General features: G+C 57.5%; 1 protein-coding gene across 3 annotated transcripts in view; it reads left to right on the forward strand.

The window, feature by feature from the left end:
- ARNT2 (aryl hydrocarbon receptor nuclear translocator 2) overlaps positions 1 to 13,666 on the forward strand; it is a 173,021-nt gene that overhangs the window by 41,193 nt on the left and 118,162 nt on the right. For all 3 annotated transcript variants that reach the window (XR_009450297.1, XM_059677969.1, XM_059677968.1), the window contains exons 6-8: positions 4,428 to 4,530; positions 6,514 to 6,579; positions 7,385 to 7,470. Coding sequence is in view for 2 of the 3 variants with exons in the window: in XM_059677969.1 (XP_059533952.1) it covers positions 4,428 to 4,530; positions 6,514 to 6,579; positions 7,385 to 7,470 (255 nt within the window). In the remaining variant the exon portion in view is untranslated. The remainder of the gene's footprint in view (positions 1 to 4,427; positions 4,531 to 6,513; positions 6,580 to 7,384; positions 7,471 to 13,666) is intronic.

The following is a 13,666-nucleotide window of genomic DNA, read 5'->3' on the forward strand; positions in this document are numbered from 1 at the left end:
GAGATTGTCCGGAAGGACGTCCGGAAGGACGTCCGGTCTAATTAGCATATTGTGCTTCTGTTTTTATCGAGTATTATTTTTGTTGTTGCTGTGCATCCTCCCCCGTGGATGTTTTCCCATTGATTTTTCGGGAGAGCGGAAGGGAGAGGGAGAGACAGAGAGAAACATCGACGTGAGAGAGACACCTCGATGGGCCGCCTCCTGCACGCGCCCCGTCCAGGGCCGGTGACCCTGCCACCGAGGTCCGTGCCCTTGACCGGAATCGAACCCGGGACCCTTCAGTCCTGGGGCCGACGCTCTATCCACTGAGCCACACCGGCCAGGGCTTCTCTTTTATATTTTTTAATTGATTTCAGAGAGGGAGGGAGAGGGAGAGAGAGAGAGAGAAACATCCATGATGAGAGTAGAATCAGGGATCGGCTGCCTCCTGCACGCCCCCCACTGGGGGTGGAGCCCGCAACCCGGGCCTGTGCCCTGACGGGGAATCGAACCGAACCCGGGACCTCCTGGTTCCTAGGTTGAAGCCCAACCACTGAGCCACACCGGCCGGGCTCCCTCCGTGTTCCCGATCGCTTCAAGCCCCTTCTACGGCTTTCCTGCAGGGAGGCAGGCCATCCCTGCTGCTTTTCTATTTTGTGATCGTCTCGTCACCCGTTCGCAGGGGAGGCTCGGCCAGGCTCGGCCTCAGCTTGCTTCCTTGAACCCCGCGTCAGCCTGGCCCCTCTCCGTCGGACGGGGCGGAGGGGGAGGGGGGAGGGGGACTCATCGGTGACCCCTCGGGCCCGCATTGCTGGCATTCCTGGCGCATGACCCCCGAAGAGGAATGTGTCTCTTTCAGTCACACTCCGGAGAATTCTAAACAGGACGGGGGTTTGTGCTCGTGTCTGCAGATTACATAGCAGGAGGGGTGCCGGCCGCGGGGGGGACGAGGGGGTGACGACTTTTTAATGAACAGCAGAGCCGCGGCCGTCTAGGCACGGGGTGCTCGCATGACTCTGTGTCATGCTTGGAATGTGAGTGCTGGGGGCGGGGGGTGCCTGTGGGGCCCCGCGGTCCGGGCGGGAGGGGGGGCCGTGGCCTGTCACCCGTGCTGGGGCTCTGTGCCCTGGCTTCCCCCCTACACCTCCCAGTTTTTTTGTTTTTTTAAATCCTCACCCGAGGATGTTTTCCCATTGATTTTTAGAGAGCGTGGAAGAGGGAGGGAGAAGAAGAGAGAAACATCGATGTGAGAGAGACACATCCATGGGTTGCCTCCTGCATGATCCCTGACCAGGGCCCAGGCCGGGGAGGAGCCTGCCACCGAGGTCCGTGCCCTTGACCGGAATCGAACCCGGGACCCTGCAGTCTGCAGGCCGGCGCTCTACCCACTGAGCCACACCGGCCAGGGCTCACCTCCCGGTCTTGGCCTTGTCATCGCCTGAGATGATTCTCTCTGTGCAGCCCGGGCTGCCCTCCTGGCCGCCCCGTTAGCTTCTCGTTAGCGCCTCCCCATGTGGCGGGCGGGGGGATGTGCATGGGACAGAGCTTGGCAGGCCGGCTCCTCTGAGTGTCCCTGGGGCCTGGGGCCACCCTGCCCAGTCCCTTGGGCCAGCCCTGCTCAGGGGCTGGGGGCCTTTAACACCTTTTGTAATTCCAGGGCCACAGGTCCAAGTCCCAACCCAAACCCCAGCCTCTGTCTTCATTGGTCACAAAAGGGAGAGAGTGGCCTGGCCGGCGTGGCTCAGGGGTTGAGCGTTGACCTAGGAACCAGGAGGTCAGGGTTCGATTCCCGGTCGGGGCACAGGCTCGGGTTGTGGGCTCCATCCCCAGTGGGGGGCGTGCAGGCGGCAGCTGATCCATGATTCTCTCTCATCATGGATGCTTCTATGTCTCTCTCCCTCTCCCTTCCTCTCTGAAATCAATAAACATCTATATACTAACAAAAGGGTAATATGCTAATTAGATCGGATAGACCAGACGTCTTCCAGACGTCATTCTGGATGTCTTTCCTGACAAAGCTGGGGACCGGACGGCACCACCCAGGGTCCTGGGTGCCTGCGGCCGGCCAGCGGGAGGGAAGCCTGGGTCCCGGGTGCGGGGGCTGAGGTGGAGGCAGTTAGGGGCGATCAGGCAGGCAGGTGAGTGGTTAGGGGTGATCAGGCAGGCAGGTGAGCAGTTGGCGACAATCAGGAAGGCAGGTGAGCAGTTAGGGGCGATCAGGCAGGCAGGCAGGTGGTTAGGGGCGATCAGGCAGGCAGGCGAGCTGTTAGGGGCGATCAGGCAGGCAGGCGAGCTGTTAGGGGCGATCAGGTAGGCAGGTGAGCAGTTAGGGGCGATCAGGCAGGCAGGCGAGCTGTTAGGGGCGATCAGGCAGGCAGGCGAGCTGTTAGGGGCGATCAGGCAGGCAGGCAGGTGGTTAGGGGCGATCAGGCAGGCAGGCGAGCTGTTAGGGGCGATCAGGCAGGCAGGCGAGCTGTTAGGGGCGATCAGGCAGGCAGGTGAGCAGTTAGGGGCGATCAGGCAGGCAGGCGAGCTGTTAGGGGCGATCAGGCAGGCAGGCGAGCTGTTAGGGGCGATCAGGCAGGCAGGCAGGTGGTTAGGGGCGATCAGGCAGGCAGGCAGGTGAGCGGGTAGGAGCCAGCGGTCCCGGATTGCGAGAGGATGCAGGCCGGGCTGAGGGACCCCTCCCCCACCCCGTGCACGAATTTCATGCACCCCGGCTCTAGTGTATTAAAATAAACAACAACAAAAGGACATGAAATGGAAATGGAAATTTAACCAAAAGGAAAGGGAAACGTACAGTAAAAAAAAAAAAAAAGAAAATTCAACAAAAACGACACGCAGCCACAAAAGCATAAATATCTCCAGAATAGTCCCATTGGAGCACCCTGAGATTCTGATCGCGGTGAACTGACTCCTGCTCGCGCATTCTCTCCTGTCCGTCACCTGGGAGACGCGTGACTGATCCCACAGGGGTCGGCGTGAAAGGTTTGGGGCGGGGGTGGGTGGGTGGGGAGCGGATTGTTGGAGACGGGCGACGTTTGAGAAACGAGGTCCCACTGCAGTGAGATGGGAACAGAGTCTGGAAGTTTCTGTCAACCGAGTCAGTCCATTCTCGCTCCCCTCTAGCCTCTGCGTGTCCCCGAGCTCCATGCGCCCTTTGGACAATATGTTTAAAAAACATGTTTATTGATCTCAGAGAGGCAGGGAGAGGGAGAGGGAGAGAGAAACATCAGTGATGAGAGAGAATCATGGACCGGCTGCCTCCTGCACGCCCCCCACTGGGGATGGAGCCCGCAACCCGGGCATGTACCCCGACCGGGAATCGAACCCTGACCTCCTGGTTCCTAGGTCGACGCCCAACCACTGAGCCGCGCTGGCCGGGTGACGATATATTTTATTTGAAAACAGAATAGAAGTCTGTAGCTCCGTGTGGCTGGCTGTCTTCGTTTCCTTCTTGTCTGGGTTCCCCACGTGCCCCCCTCCCTCTGCAGTGGGCGCCCGGGTCTCCCCGGCTCAGTGCACGCGGCTCCCGCTCTGGACTGGGTTCTGCCGTGGCCTCGCGTGCACCGTGTGGGCCCCGGGCCGCGGGGCCCTTGGTTCCCCGTGTGCACAGCTGCTGGGGCGGCTGGGGTCAGCCCCGGGGGACGGAGCGCCCCTTGTCGCTGGGGCAGCAGCCCGCGTCTCCTCCCGCCTCTGGGCCCGCGTTCCGGGGGCCCCTCGTGTGTGGAACCACATCCGATCGTGGCCGTCGCCGGGGGCCATGGCTTTCTTTCATGCTGACCATTTTCTCTTGTTTTCCTCCCCGGCTGTCTCGGGTGGCCTCCTGTTTGAAAAACAACAAAAAACACGACAAGATAAGATGCTTCCTGTTTTCTCCAGGATCCCTTGGAGGAAAGCCTTCTATTTGTATTCCGGTGGAGGCCTGGGGAGCCCTTTTAGGGGCACACAGCCTGCCTTTATTCTCTTATCCAAGACAAACTGCTGATTCTTCTTTCTTTCTTTATTTTTTAAAAGCTAAGCCTCAGGGGCTGAGCATGGACCTAGGAACCAGGAGGTCAGGGTTCGATTCCTGGTCGGGGCACAGGCCCGGGTGGCGGGCTCGATCCCCAGTGGGGGGCGTGCAGGAGGCGGCCGATCCATGATCCTCTCTCATCACTGATGCCTCTTTCTTCCTCTACCGTCCTCTCTGAAATCAATAGAAATATATTCTTTAAAAAGAACACAGGCGTTTGGGATTGTACGAGTGCATCACCCCAGGTGTTTCCTGCCAAAGGATGCTGGGGGTCCCTGCGGGTCCTCATTGCAGAGCGGGTGCAGCGAGCTCTCCTCCCCCCGCGCCCACCCCAGTCAGCGGCCGAGGCTATGCACGCGCCCTGCTCTCCCTCTCCATCTCTCTCTCTCTCTCTCTCTCTCTCTCTCTCTCTCTCTCTCTCTCTCTCTCACAGGCCGGATCCTGGACCTGAAGACCGGGACGGTGAAGAAGGAGGGGCAGCAGTCGTCCATGCGCATGTGCATGGGCTCCAGGCGGTCCTTCATCTGCAGGATGAGGTCTGTCTGGGTGGGCGATGGGCGTGGCTGCGGCGGGTGGTGGGCGTGGCTACGGGGCGGTGGGCGTGGCTGCAGTGGGGTACACAGGCCACCTCGAGTTCACCCCTGTGGCTTCTTCTTTTTTATTCTCTGTGAAACCCTCACCTGAGGATATTGTTTACTTTTTAATTTTATTTTTCAAAAAATATATTTTATTGATTTTTTACAGAGAGGAAGGGAGAAGGATAGAGAGTTAGAAACATCGATGAGAGAGAAACATCGATCAGCCGCCTCCTGCACACCCCCTACTGGGGAGGTGCCCGCAACCCAGGTCCATACCCTTGACCGGAATCGAACCCGGGACCCTTCAGTCCGCAGGCCGACGCTCTATCCACTGAGCCACACCGGCCAGGGCCTGAGGATATTTTTTCCGTTGGTTTTTCGAGAGAGTGGAAGGGAGGGAGGGAGGGAGAAACATCCACTCGAGAGAGACACATGGATTATTCGGCTCCTGCCCACCCTCCCGGGCGGCCCCTCCTGTCCCGGACGCTCTGCTCCAGGTGGGTCTCCAGGTGCCTGTCCACCTGAGTTTCCCGGTGACGTGAGCAGCTCTGCCCTCGGCCGAGAGCACACCCTGCTCTTGGGCCAGAGCAGCTCGGTGTCAGGGAGATGCCGGGCACAGCCGGCCGGAGGGCGGAGGGCCGTGCCAGTATCCTGGGCAGCTGGTCGGGGATCGCCCCTGCCATCCCTGCCCCCACACTGGGGCAGGTGCTGTCCCAGGCCTTGGGGTATAATGGACTCACATCTTTTTAAAAAATATATCTTTATTAATGTCAGAGAGGAAGGGAGAGAGAGAGAGAGAGAGAGAGAGAGAGAGAGAGAGAGAGAGAGACACATGAATGATGAGAGAGAATCATGGACCGGCTGCCTCCTGCACGCCCCCCACTGGGGATGGAGCCCACAACCCGGGCCTGTGCCCTGACCGGGAATCGAACCGCGACCTTCTGGCTCCTGAGTCGTCGCTCACCCACTGGGCCACTGCAGCTCGATTCCCCTCTGTGCTGTGTGGACGATTAAGACAGCTGGGCACCACTGGTCACATAGGCGGGAAGAGGAGAGGCACGTAGCCAGAGGGCACGCCAGGCGGCGGCAGAGCCTGGAAGCCGAGCAGGTCACGGAGCTGCGAGGCAGCCGGGGTCCCAGCGGAGTGGGCGATGGGCTGCCCCCCGCACCCCGAGGAGGGTCCCCAGGGAGACCTGACTCCGCACACGTCCAGCCCCGCGTCCCTGCTCTGTCCTCTGCTGTCAGCAGACGCGCGGCTGTCTGCGAGCTCCTGGTGCCGGGACGCGGCCGGGGTGCTCCCCCCGCTGCCAATGGGAGCCTGAGACACGGCTTCTGTGTGTCACGCGTGTCCGCCGCGGCATCTGCTTTGCGTTGACGCGTCGGCTCAGGCCTGAGAAGACGCCGCTGCTGTCATCACCCCTCCCCCTGTCCCCTGAGGGCCACCCGGGTCCATGGCAGTGACCGCAGGTCCGAGCGTGGCCAGCCTCGCCTCGGGGTCTTCGCTGGGTCCCCGGCTCCTGGGCTGGGCCCTGGCAGCAGGTCCCTGAGCCTTGCCAAGTGGGCCCCACTCCCCTCGCCCGCGGGGACCGTGGGAATTCAGAGCCTGGGCCTCAGCTTCTGCACTTGGGAGGGAGGTTGGCATTAGGGCTCATCCGGGCACACGTGTGTGAGCATCAGATAAGGGCTGCCTCCTGGTCGGCGGCCCTGTGTGTTTGATTGATTGATTGGTTGATTTCAGAGAGGAAGGGAGAGGGAGAGGGAGAAGGAAACATCCACTGGGGATGGAGCCCGCAACCCGGGCCTGTGCCCTGACGGGCAATCGAACCCTGACCTCCTGGTTCATAGGTCGGCGCTCAGCCACGGAGCCACGCCCGCCGGGCCCTGCGTTTTATAAACTCGCGCGGGGCCTTCACTCGCTCTAATGTGTCTGTCGACTCTTAGGTGTGGAAATGCTCCGTTGGACCACCTGCCTCTGAGCAGAATCACCACCATGAGGAAGAGGTTCAGGTCAGTGGGGTTTTTTGATGGTGTTTCTGGGCTCCGCTGGGAGGTAGCTGAGTGCCCTAAGCTGGGGAGTAGCTGAGCTTGGAGAGGAGTAGCTGAATGTGGAGAGGAGTAGCTGGACGGGGAGAGGAGTATCTGGATGGGGAGAGGAGTAGCTGAACGGGGAGAGGAGTAGTTGACCGTGGGGAGGAGTAGCTGACCGTGGGGAGGAGTACCTGACCGTGGAGAGAGTGGCTGAACATGGAGAGGAGTAGCTGAACTGGGAGAGGAGTAACTAAACTGGGAGAAGAGTAGCTGAACTGGGAGAGGAGTAACTAAACTGGGAGAAGAGTAGCTGAACTGGGAGAGGAGTGGCTGAACGTGGAGAGGAGTAGCTGGACAGGGAGAGGAGTAGCTGGATGGGGAGAGGAGTAGCTGGACAGGGAGAGGAGTAGCTGGATGGGGAGAGGAGTAGTTGAACTTGGCGAGGAGTAGCTGAACTGGGACAGGAGTAGCTGGACGGGGAGAGGAGTAGCTGAACGTGGCGAGGAGTAGCTGAACGTGGAGAGGAGTAGCTGAACGTGGAGAGGGGCTGAGTGTGGGGAGGACCAGGAGCCCCGATATGACAGATTTCTGGGGCTGAGATGAGAAAGGGAGTTGGGGGAATTTATTTTGGGCTTCCAGACTCTGTGGAAGGAAGGGAAACAGTCAAGATGCAAAACCACGAGGCGAGCCAGGGACCCCGGTTCCTTCGGTACCGGAGCAGCCATGGGCACCCTCGCCTGACCCCCGGGGGCCAGAAGCCATGTCCCTGCCGTTCTTCCCGCAGGAACGGCCTGGGGCCTGTGAAGGAGGGGGAAGCCCAGTACGCCGTGGTCCACTGCACCGGCTACATCAAGGCCTGGCCCCCGGCAGGTGAGCAGAGCCTGCTGGGCAGAAGTCGAACGTGCAGAGGAGTAGCTGCACGTGGGGAGGAGCAGCTGCCTCTGGCCCTCAGATGGTGAAAACAGGCAAGAGGGAGGGTTGGCAAGGGCGGGGAGCGCTTGGAACCCTCACGTATTGCTGGCAGGAAGGTAAAATGGTGCAGCTACTTGGGAAAAACCGTCTGAGATACTCAGGTGTTAAGCAGTATGACTGGCCCAGCGACTCCCCTCCTCAATACATGCCTAGGGAAGTGGAAAACATGCAGAAACGTGTACGTGAAGAGAGAGAGATTGATCAGTTGCCCCCCTGTGTGAGCCCCGACCGGGGAGCAAGCAGGCAGCTTTTTGACACACACACACACACACACACTAGAGGCCTGGTGCATGAAATTATTGCAAGAGTAGGCCTCCCTTCCCTGGCTGCTGGCACTGGCTTCCCTCGTAGCCCCGGCTTCATCTAGGACAGCGGTTCTCAACCTGTGGGTCGCGACCCCTTTGGCGGTCGAACGACCCTTTCACAGGGGTCGCCTAAGACCATCCTGCATATCAGATATTTACATGACGATTCATTATAGTTATGAAGTAGCAATGAAAATAATTTTGTGGTTGGGTCACAACATGAGGAACTGTATTTAAAGGGCCAGAAGGTTGAGAACCACTGATCTAGGAGGTCGTCCGGAAGGACGTCTGGTCTAATTAGCATATTACACTTTTAGTATATAAAAAAAAATAAATATATATATATATATATATATATATATCGATATATGTATGTATATTTATATATATATATTCATTCTAGAGGTCTGGTACATGGATTCGTGCACTGGTGGGGTCCCTCGGCCTGGCCTGCACCCTCTCGCAATCCGGGATGCCTCGAGGGACGTCGGATAGCTGGTTTTGGCCCAATCTGCAGAGGCCCAATCCAGACAGGAGGGAGACCAATCCTATGTGCTGAGTGTCTGTCCCCTGGTGGTCAGTGCACGTCATAGCGACCGGTCGGTCGGTTGCTTAGGCTTTTATGTATATAGATTCAAAGCCCCCCCCCAAAAAAATTGGGGTTTTCATTGATTTCAGAGAGGAAGGGAGAGGGAGAGATAGAAACATCCATGATGAGAGAGAATCATGGATCGGCTGCCTCCTGCACGCCCCCCACTGGGGATCCAGCCTACAACCCAGGCACGTGCCCTGACCAGGAATCGAACCCTGACTTCCTGCTTCATAGGTCGACGCCCAACCGCTGAGCCACACTGGCCGGGCTGACCTCCCCCTTCTCAACGCTTTCCTCATTTGAGTTAATTACGGTCCTTACACCCGGCCAGTTCCTCTTCCTGTTTTTGGCCTCTGTGTGCTCGCTCCCTCTCACCACTTGATTGGGGCTCCCGGCGCACCATGTCCCACCAGCAACGCCTAACGCATGGCGTCCTGTGGGTGAGCGGGAGGCGGGGCCCGGGCCCAGGGTGCAGGTGGGGGTGGCACATCCCGAGAGTCTGCAGGGGCGGCTCGGGGCGGGCTCGGCGGGAGTCGCAGGGGGTTCTGGGCCGTGAGTGCCGCGGGGACAGGGCGGCGGGACGTATTACGCACGAGGTCCTCAGCAGCCGCCCGCCCTGGAAACTTGGCCTCGGGAGGCCTGGTAGCAGGAGCCGGGGTGTTTGTCTTGGAGGAAGAGAGACGTGATTTCTGTCTCTAAGTATTTGAGGGGGCGTCACACGGAGGACGAGGAATGCGTCCTACTTAGCGCCGTTGCCAAGAGGCACCGTATGGACGATTTGGACAAAAAAAGAGAGGAAAGTGACCAAAAAAGCAGACTTTTAACTCCGGAGGGAAAAACGAGCCAAGGATATGAAAAGGGTGTTAAAGTGTATGTACACACACACACGCACACACGCACACACACACGTATATGCACATATACGTATACTAGAGGCCCGGTGCACAAATTCGTGCACCAGTGGGGTCCCTTGGCCTGGCCTGGGTGATCGGGCTGAAACTGGCTGGCTCTCCGGCATCTCCCGAGGGGTCCCAGGTTGTGAGAGGGCGCAGGCCAGGCCTAGGGGCCCCACCGGTGTACGATCAGGGCAGGGGAGGGACAGCAGGAGGGCTCAGGGCGTGTCCGGCCCGTCTCACTCAGTCCCAATCGGCAGGACGCCAGCAGAAGCTCACCTACCAGTCGGAGCGTCTGCTCTCTGGTGGTCAGTGCACGTCATAGCGACTGGTGAACCGGTCGACTGTCTGCCCCTGGTGGTCAGTGCACGTCATAGCGACTGGTGAACCGGTCGACTGTCTGCCCCTGGTGGTCAGTGCACGTCATAGCACGTGGTTGAGTGGCCTTAGCATACCATTAGCATATTACGACTTGATTGGTTGAATGGATGGCTGGACGACCGGACACTTAGCATATTAGGCTTTTATTATATAGGATGTGTGTGTATGCACACACATGCACGGGCACACATATATGCACAGGCACATATACATATATGTGCACGTGCACACACGTGTGCTTGGGTGTACACATGTACAATACATATCTACACGTGTGTAATGCATGCCTTTGGGGAAAATTCAGTCTCCTGTTCCTCATGACTGCGAATTGAAATAATCGGATACCGTCTCCTCTCACCTACCAAATAGCAAAAAGTGAAAAAGACACAATACACAGCGTCGGTGAGAGTCAGAAAAACGGGCACACTTACGTCCTGCTGGTGGGAAGACACTCAGCTCTGTACAGCAGCCCTACTGTGTGTATTCAACGCCTTAAACGGTGCCTTTCTGAACGTACAGAAATTCCACTGGTAGGGATCCATTCTAAGGAGAACTCTGAATTCGTCTAGACTTCAGGGAGAGAGAAGTTACGGTTAAAAGTAGCCCGGCCCGGCCGGCGTGGCTCAGTGGATAGAGCGCCAACCTAGGAATCAGGAGGTCAGGGTTCGATTCCCGGTCGGGGCACAGGCCCGGGTTGCGGGCTCCATCCCCAGTGTGGGGTATTGTTTCTCTCTCTCTCGCTCCTTCTCCCTTCCTCTCTGAAATCAGTAAAAACGTGTTTAAAAAACAGCCTGGAACTTCTATCCCGTGGAACGCAGGGCAGCCGTGAAGGGAGCTTGCTTCAGGGGGCACGTAGGAATGAGGCACAAAGTACCAGGAAGTTTTAAAACAGTAGCAGGTTAGGCAACATAAACACAAGATGCCAATCTTATTTTTTATAATATGCTAGAGGCCCGGTGCACGAAATTTGTGCGAGGGGGTGGGGGGGTGGGGGTGGTCCCTCAGCCCGGCCCGCACCCTCTCCAATCCAGGACCCCTCTTGCAACCCAGGACCGCTGGCTCCTAACCGCTCTCCTGACTGCCTGCCTGATCGCCCCTAACCACTCTGCCTGCCTGCCTGATGCCCCTAACTGCCCTCCCCTGCCGGCCTGATCACCCCCAACTGCCCTCCCCTGCCGGCCTGATCGCCCCCAACTGCTCTCCCCTGCCGGCCTGATCGCCCCTAACCGCCCTCCCCTGCCAGCCTGATCGCCCCTAACTGCTCTCCCCTGCTGGCCTGATCACCCCTAACCGCTCTCCCCTGCCAGCCTGATCGCCCCTAACTGCCCTCCCCTGCCGGCCTGATCGCTCCTAACTGCTCTCCCCTGCCGGCCTGATCCACCTAACTCAGTGATGGCGAACCTTTTGAGCTCGGCGTGTCAGCATTTTGAAAAACCCTAACTTAACTCTGGTGCCATGTCCATATAGAAATTTTTAGATATTTGCAATCATAGTAGAACAAAGACTTATATTTTTGATATTTATGTTATATTTTTAAATGCCATTTAACAAAGAAAAATCAACCCAAAAAATGAGTTCGCGTGTCACCTCTGACGCGTGTGTCATAGGTTCGCCATCACTGCCCTAACTGCTCTCCCCTGCAGGCCTGATCGCCCCTAACTGCTCTCCCCTGCCGGCCTGATCGCCCCTAACCTCCTCTGCCTCGGCCCCGCCACCATGGCTTTGTCCGGAAGGACGTCCGGAAGATTGTCTGGAAGATGTCTGGTCTAAGTAGCATATTACCCTTTTATTAGTATAGATTTTTATTGATTTCAGAGAGGATGGGGGAGAGAGAGAGACATCCATGATGAGAGAGAATCACGGACCGGCTGCCTCCTGCACGCCCCTCACTGGGGATGGAGCCTGCAACCCGGGCCTGTGCCCTGAGCGGGAATCGAACCCGGACCTCCTGGTTCACAGGTCGATGCTCAGCGTGGCTCCCCACCCCTGATGTAGACCCTCATGCTTCATGCATTTCCTCAGCCCGGTGCTCAGCTCGGCCTGGCGCTTAGTAGGTGTTTCATGAAGACGGGAGGGGTGGAGGGATGGGAGGGAAGGAGGGAGGAAAGATGGCAGGAACTCTTGCTCAGGCCACACAAACAGCAGACCTAAGGGATGGATGGGTCGATGGAAGCATTTCTTGCCAGAATTTCCAAAGCCATTTTTTTCTTTTATTTTCGTGGAAATTTTTTATTCTTGTTAATCCTCACCCAAGGCTATTTTTCCATTGATTTTTTTTTTTAGAGAGAGTGGAAGGGAGAGGGAGAGGGAGAGGGAGAGGGAGAGACAGAAGAGAGAGACATTGATGTGAGAGAGACTCATTCATCGGTTGCTTCCTGCACGCATCCCGACCAGGGAACCTGCAACCCAGGCAGGTGCCTTCGACCGGAATCGAACCCGGGACCCGTCAGTCCCAGGCCCGGCGCTCTAACCACTGAGCAACACCGGCCGGGGCTGGAAGAGTTTTAGGATGGCGGAGACGGTCATCGGGCCGCCGTGCTGAGCGCTGAAACGAGGTGGCTGATGCTCTTACCGCCTCCACCCCATCCCCCCGTGAAGTCATGGGATCCCGAGTTCTGGGCGGCACCTCACTTCTGCCTCCGCGGTGGCTTGTTAACGGCCACCAGGAATGCTGTCCCACTCGCCGGCTCCTGCGCTCAGCATCCTGACGTGTAAACAATGACTTGCTCAGGGAAAAATGAACTTCCCTTAGCTCCAGCCTGGCTTAAAATAGCCTCAGGCGACCTGGGCACCTCGGAAGGTGGCCGGAAGGGGCAGGAGCCAGCAGGGGCCTCGTAAAAAGATTATTCGGGTCCGGCCGGCGCGGCTCAGTGGATAGAGCGTCGACCTACGAACCAGGAGGTCACGGTTCGGCTCCCGGTCAGGAAGTGATGTTTCTACCTCTTCCTCCCTCTCCCTTCTTCTCTGAAATCAACTTTAAAAAATTAAACAGGAACCGTGCAGAGCAGGTTGCGATTGAGCAACCCTCCGGGGATTTGTAAGAAAAGAACCAGGAAATTGGAGCCAAACTGTCCGTGGCAGGAACAACAGATCCGAGAAATTGAGAGCGGGCTCCCTGGGGCGAGGGGAGCCGGCTGGGAGCAGCCGTCACTTGGAACCGTCTAGACCAGCGGTTCTCAACCTGGGGGCCGAACGACCCTTTCACAGGGGTCGCCTAAGGCCATCGGAAAACACATCTATAATTACAGATTGTTTTTGTGATGAATCACGATGCTTTAATTATGTTCCATGTGTAACAATGAAAATCCATCCTGCATATCAGGTATTTACATGACGATTCATCACAGTAGCAACGAAAATAACTTTATGGTTGGGGGTCACCACAGCATGAGGAACTGTCTTAAAGGTTCACGGCATCAGGAAGGTTGAGAACTGCTGATCTAGACGACCCCCCCCCCCCCCCCCGCACAGAGAGGCCTGGCCTGTGTGGCTCAGTGGATAGAGCGTCGGCCTACAGTCTGAGGGGTCCCAGGCTCGATTCCGGTCAAGGGCATGTACCTGGGTTGCGGGCACATCCCCACTGGGGGGTGTGCAGGAGGCAGCTGATCAATGCTTCTCTCTCATCGATGTTTCCAACTCTCTATACCTCTCCCTTCCTCTCTGTAAAAAATCAATAATATATATATATATATATTTTTAAAAAACATACACATCGCGGAGAATTCCGGTATATTTCGGAAGCCCCTCTTGGGACACCGTGGCCTTCCCAGGGAGCCTGACAGCATTTTATTTTCATTTTTTAAAAATAGGTTTTGTTGATTTGAGAGAGAGAGAGAGAGGAAGGGAGAGAGAAACATCCATGATGAGAGAGAAACACGGATCGGCGGCCTCCCGCACGCCCCACCCTGGGGGTCGAGCCCGCA

The sequence above is a fragment of the Myotis daubentonii genome, chromosome 21 (assembly GCF_963259705.1).
Source record: "Myotis daubentonii chromosome 21, mMyoDau2.1, whole genome shotgun sequence".
Classification (NCBI taxonomy): Eukaryota; Metazoa; Chordata; class Mammalia; order Chiroptera; family Vespertilionidae; genus Myotis; species Myotis daubentonii.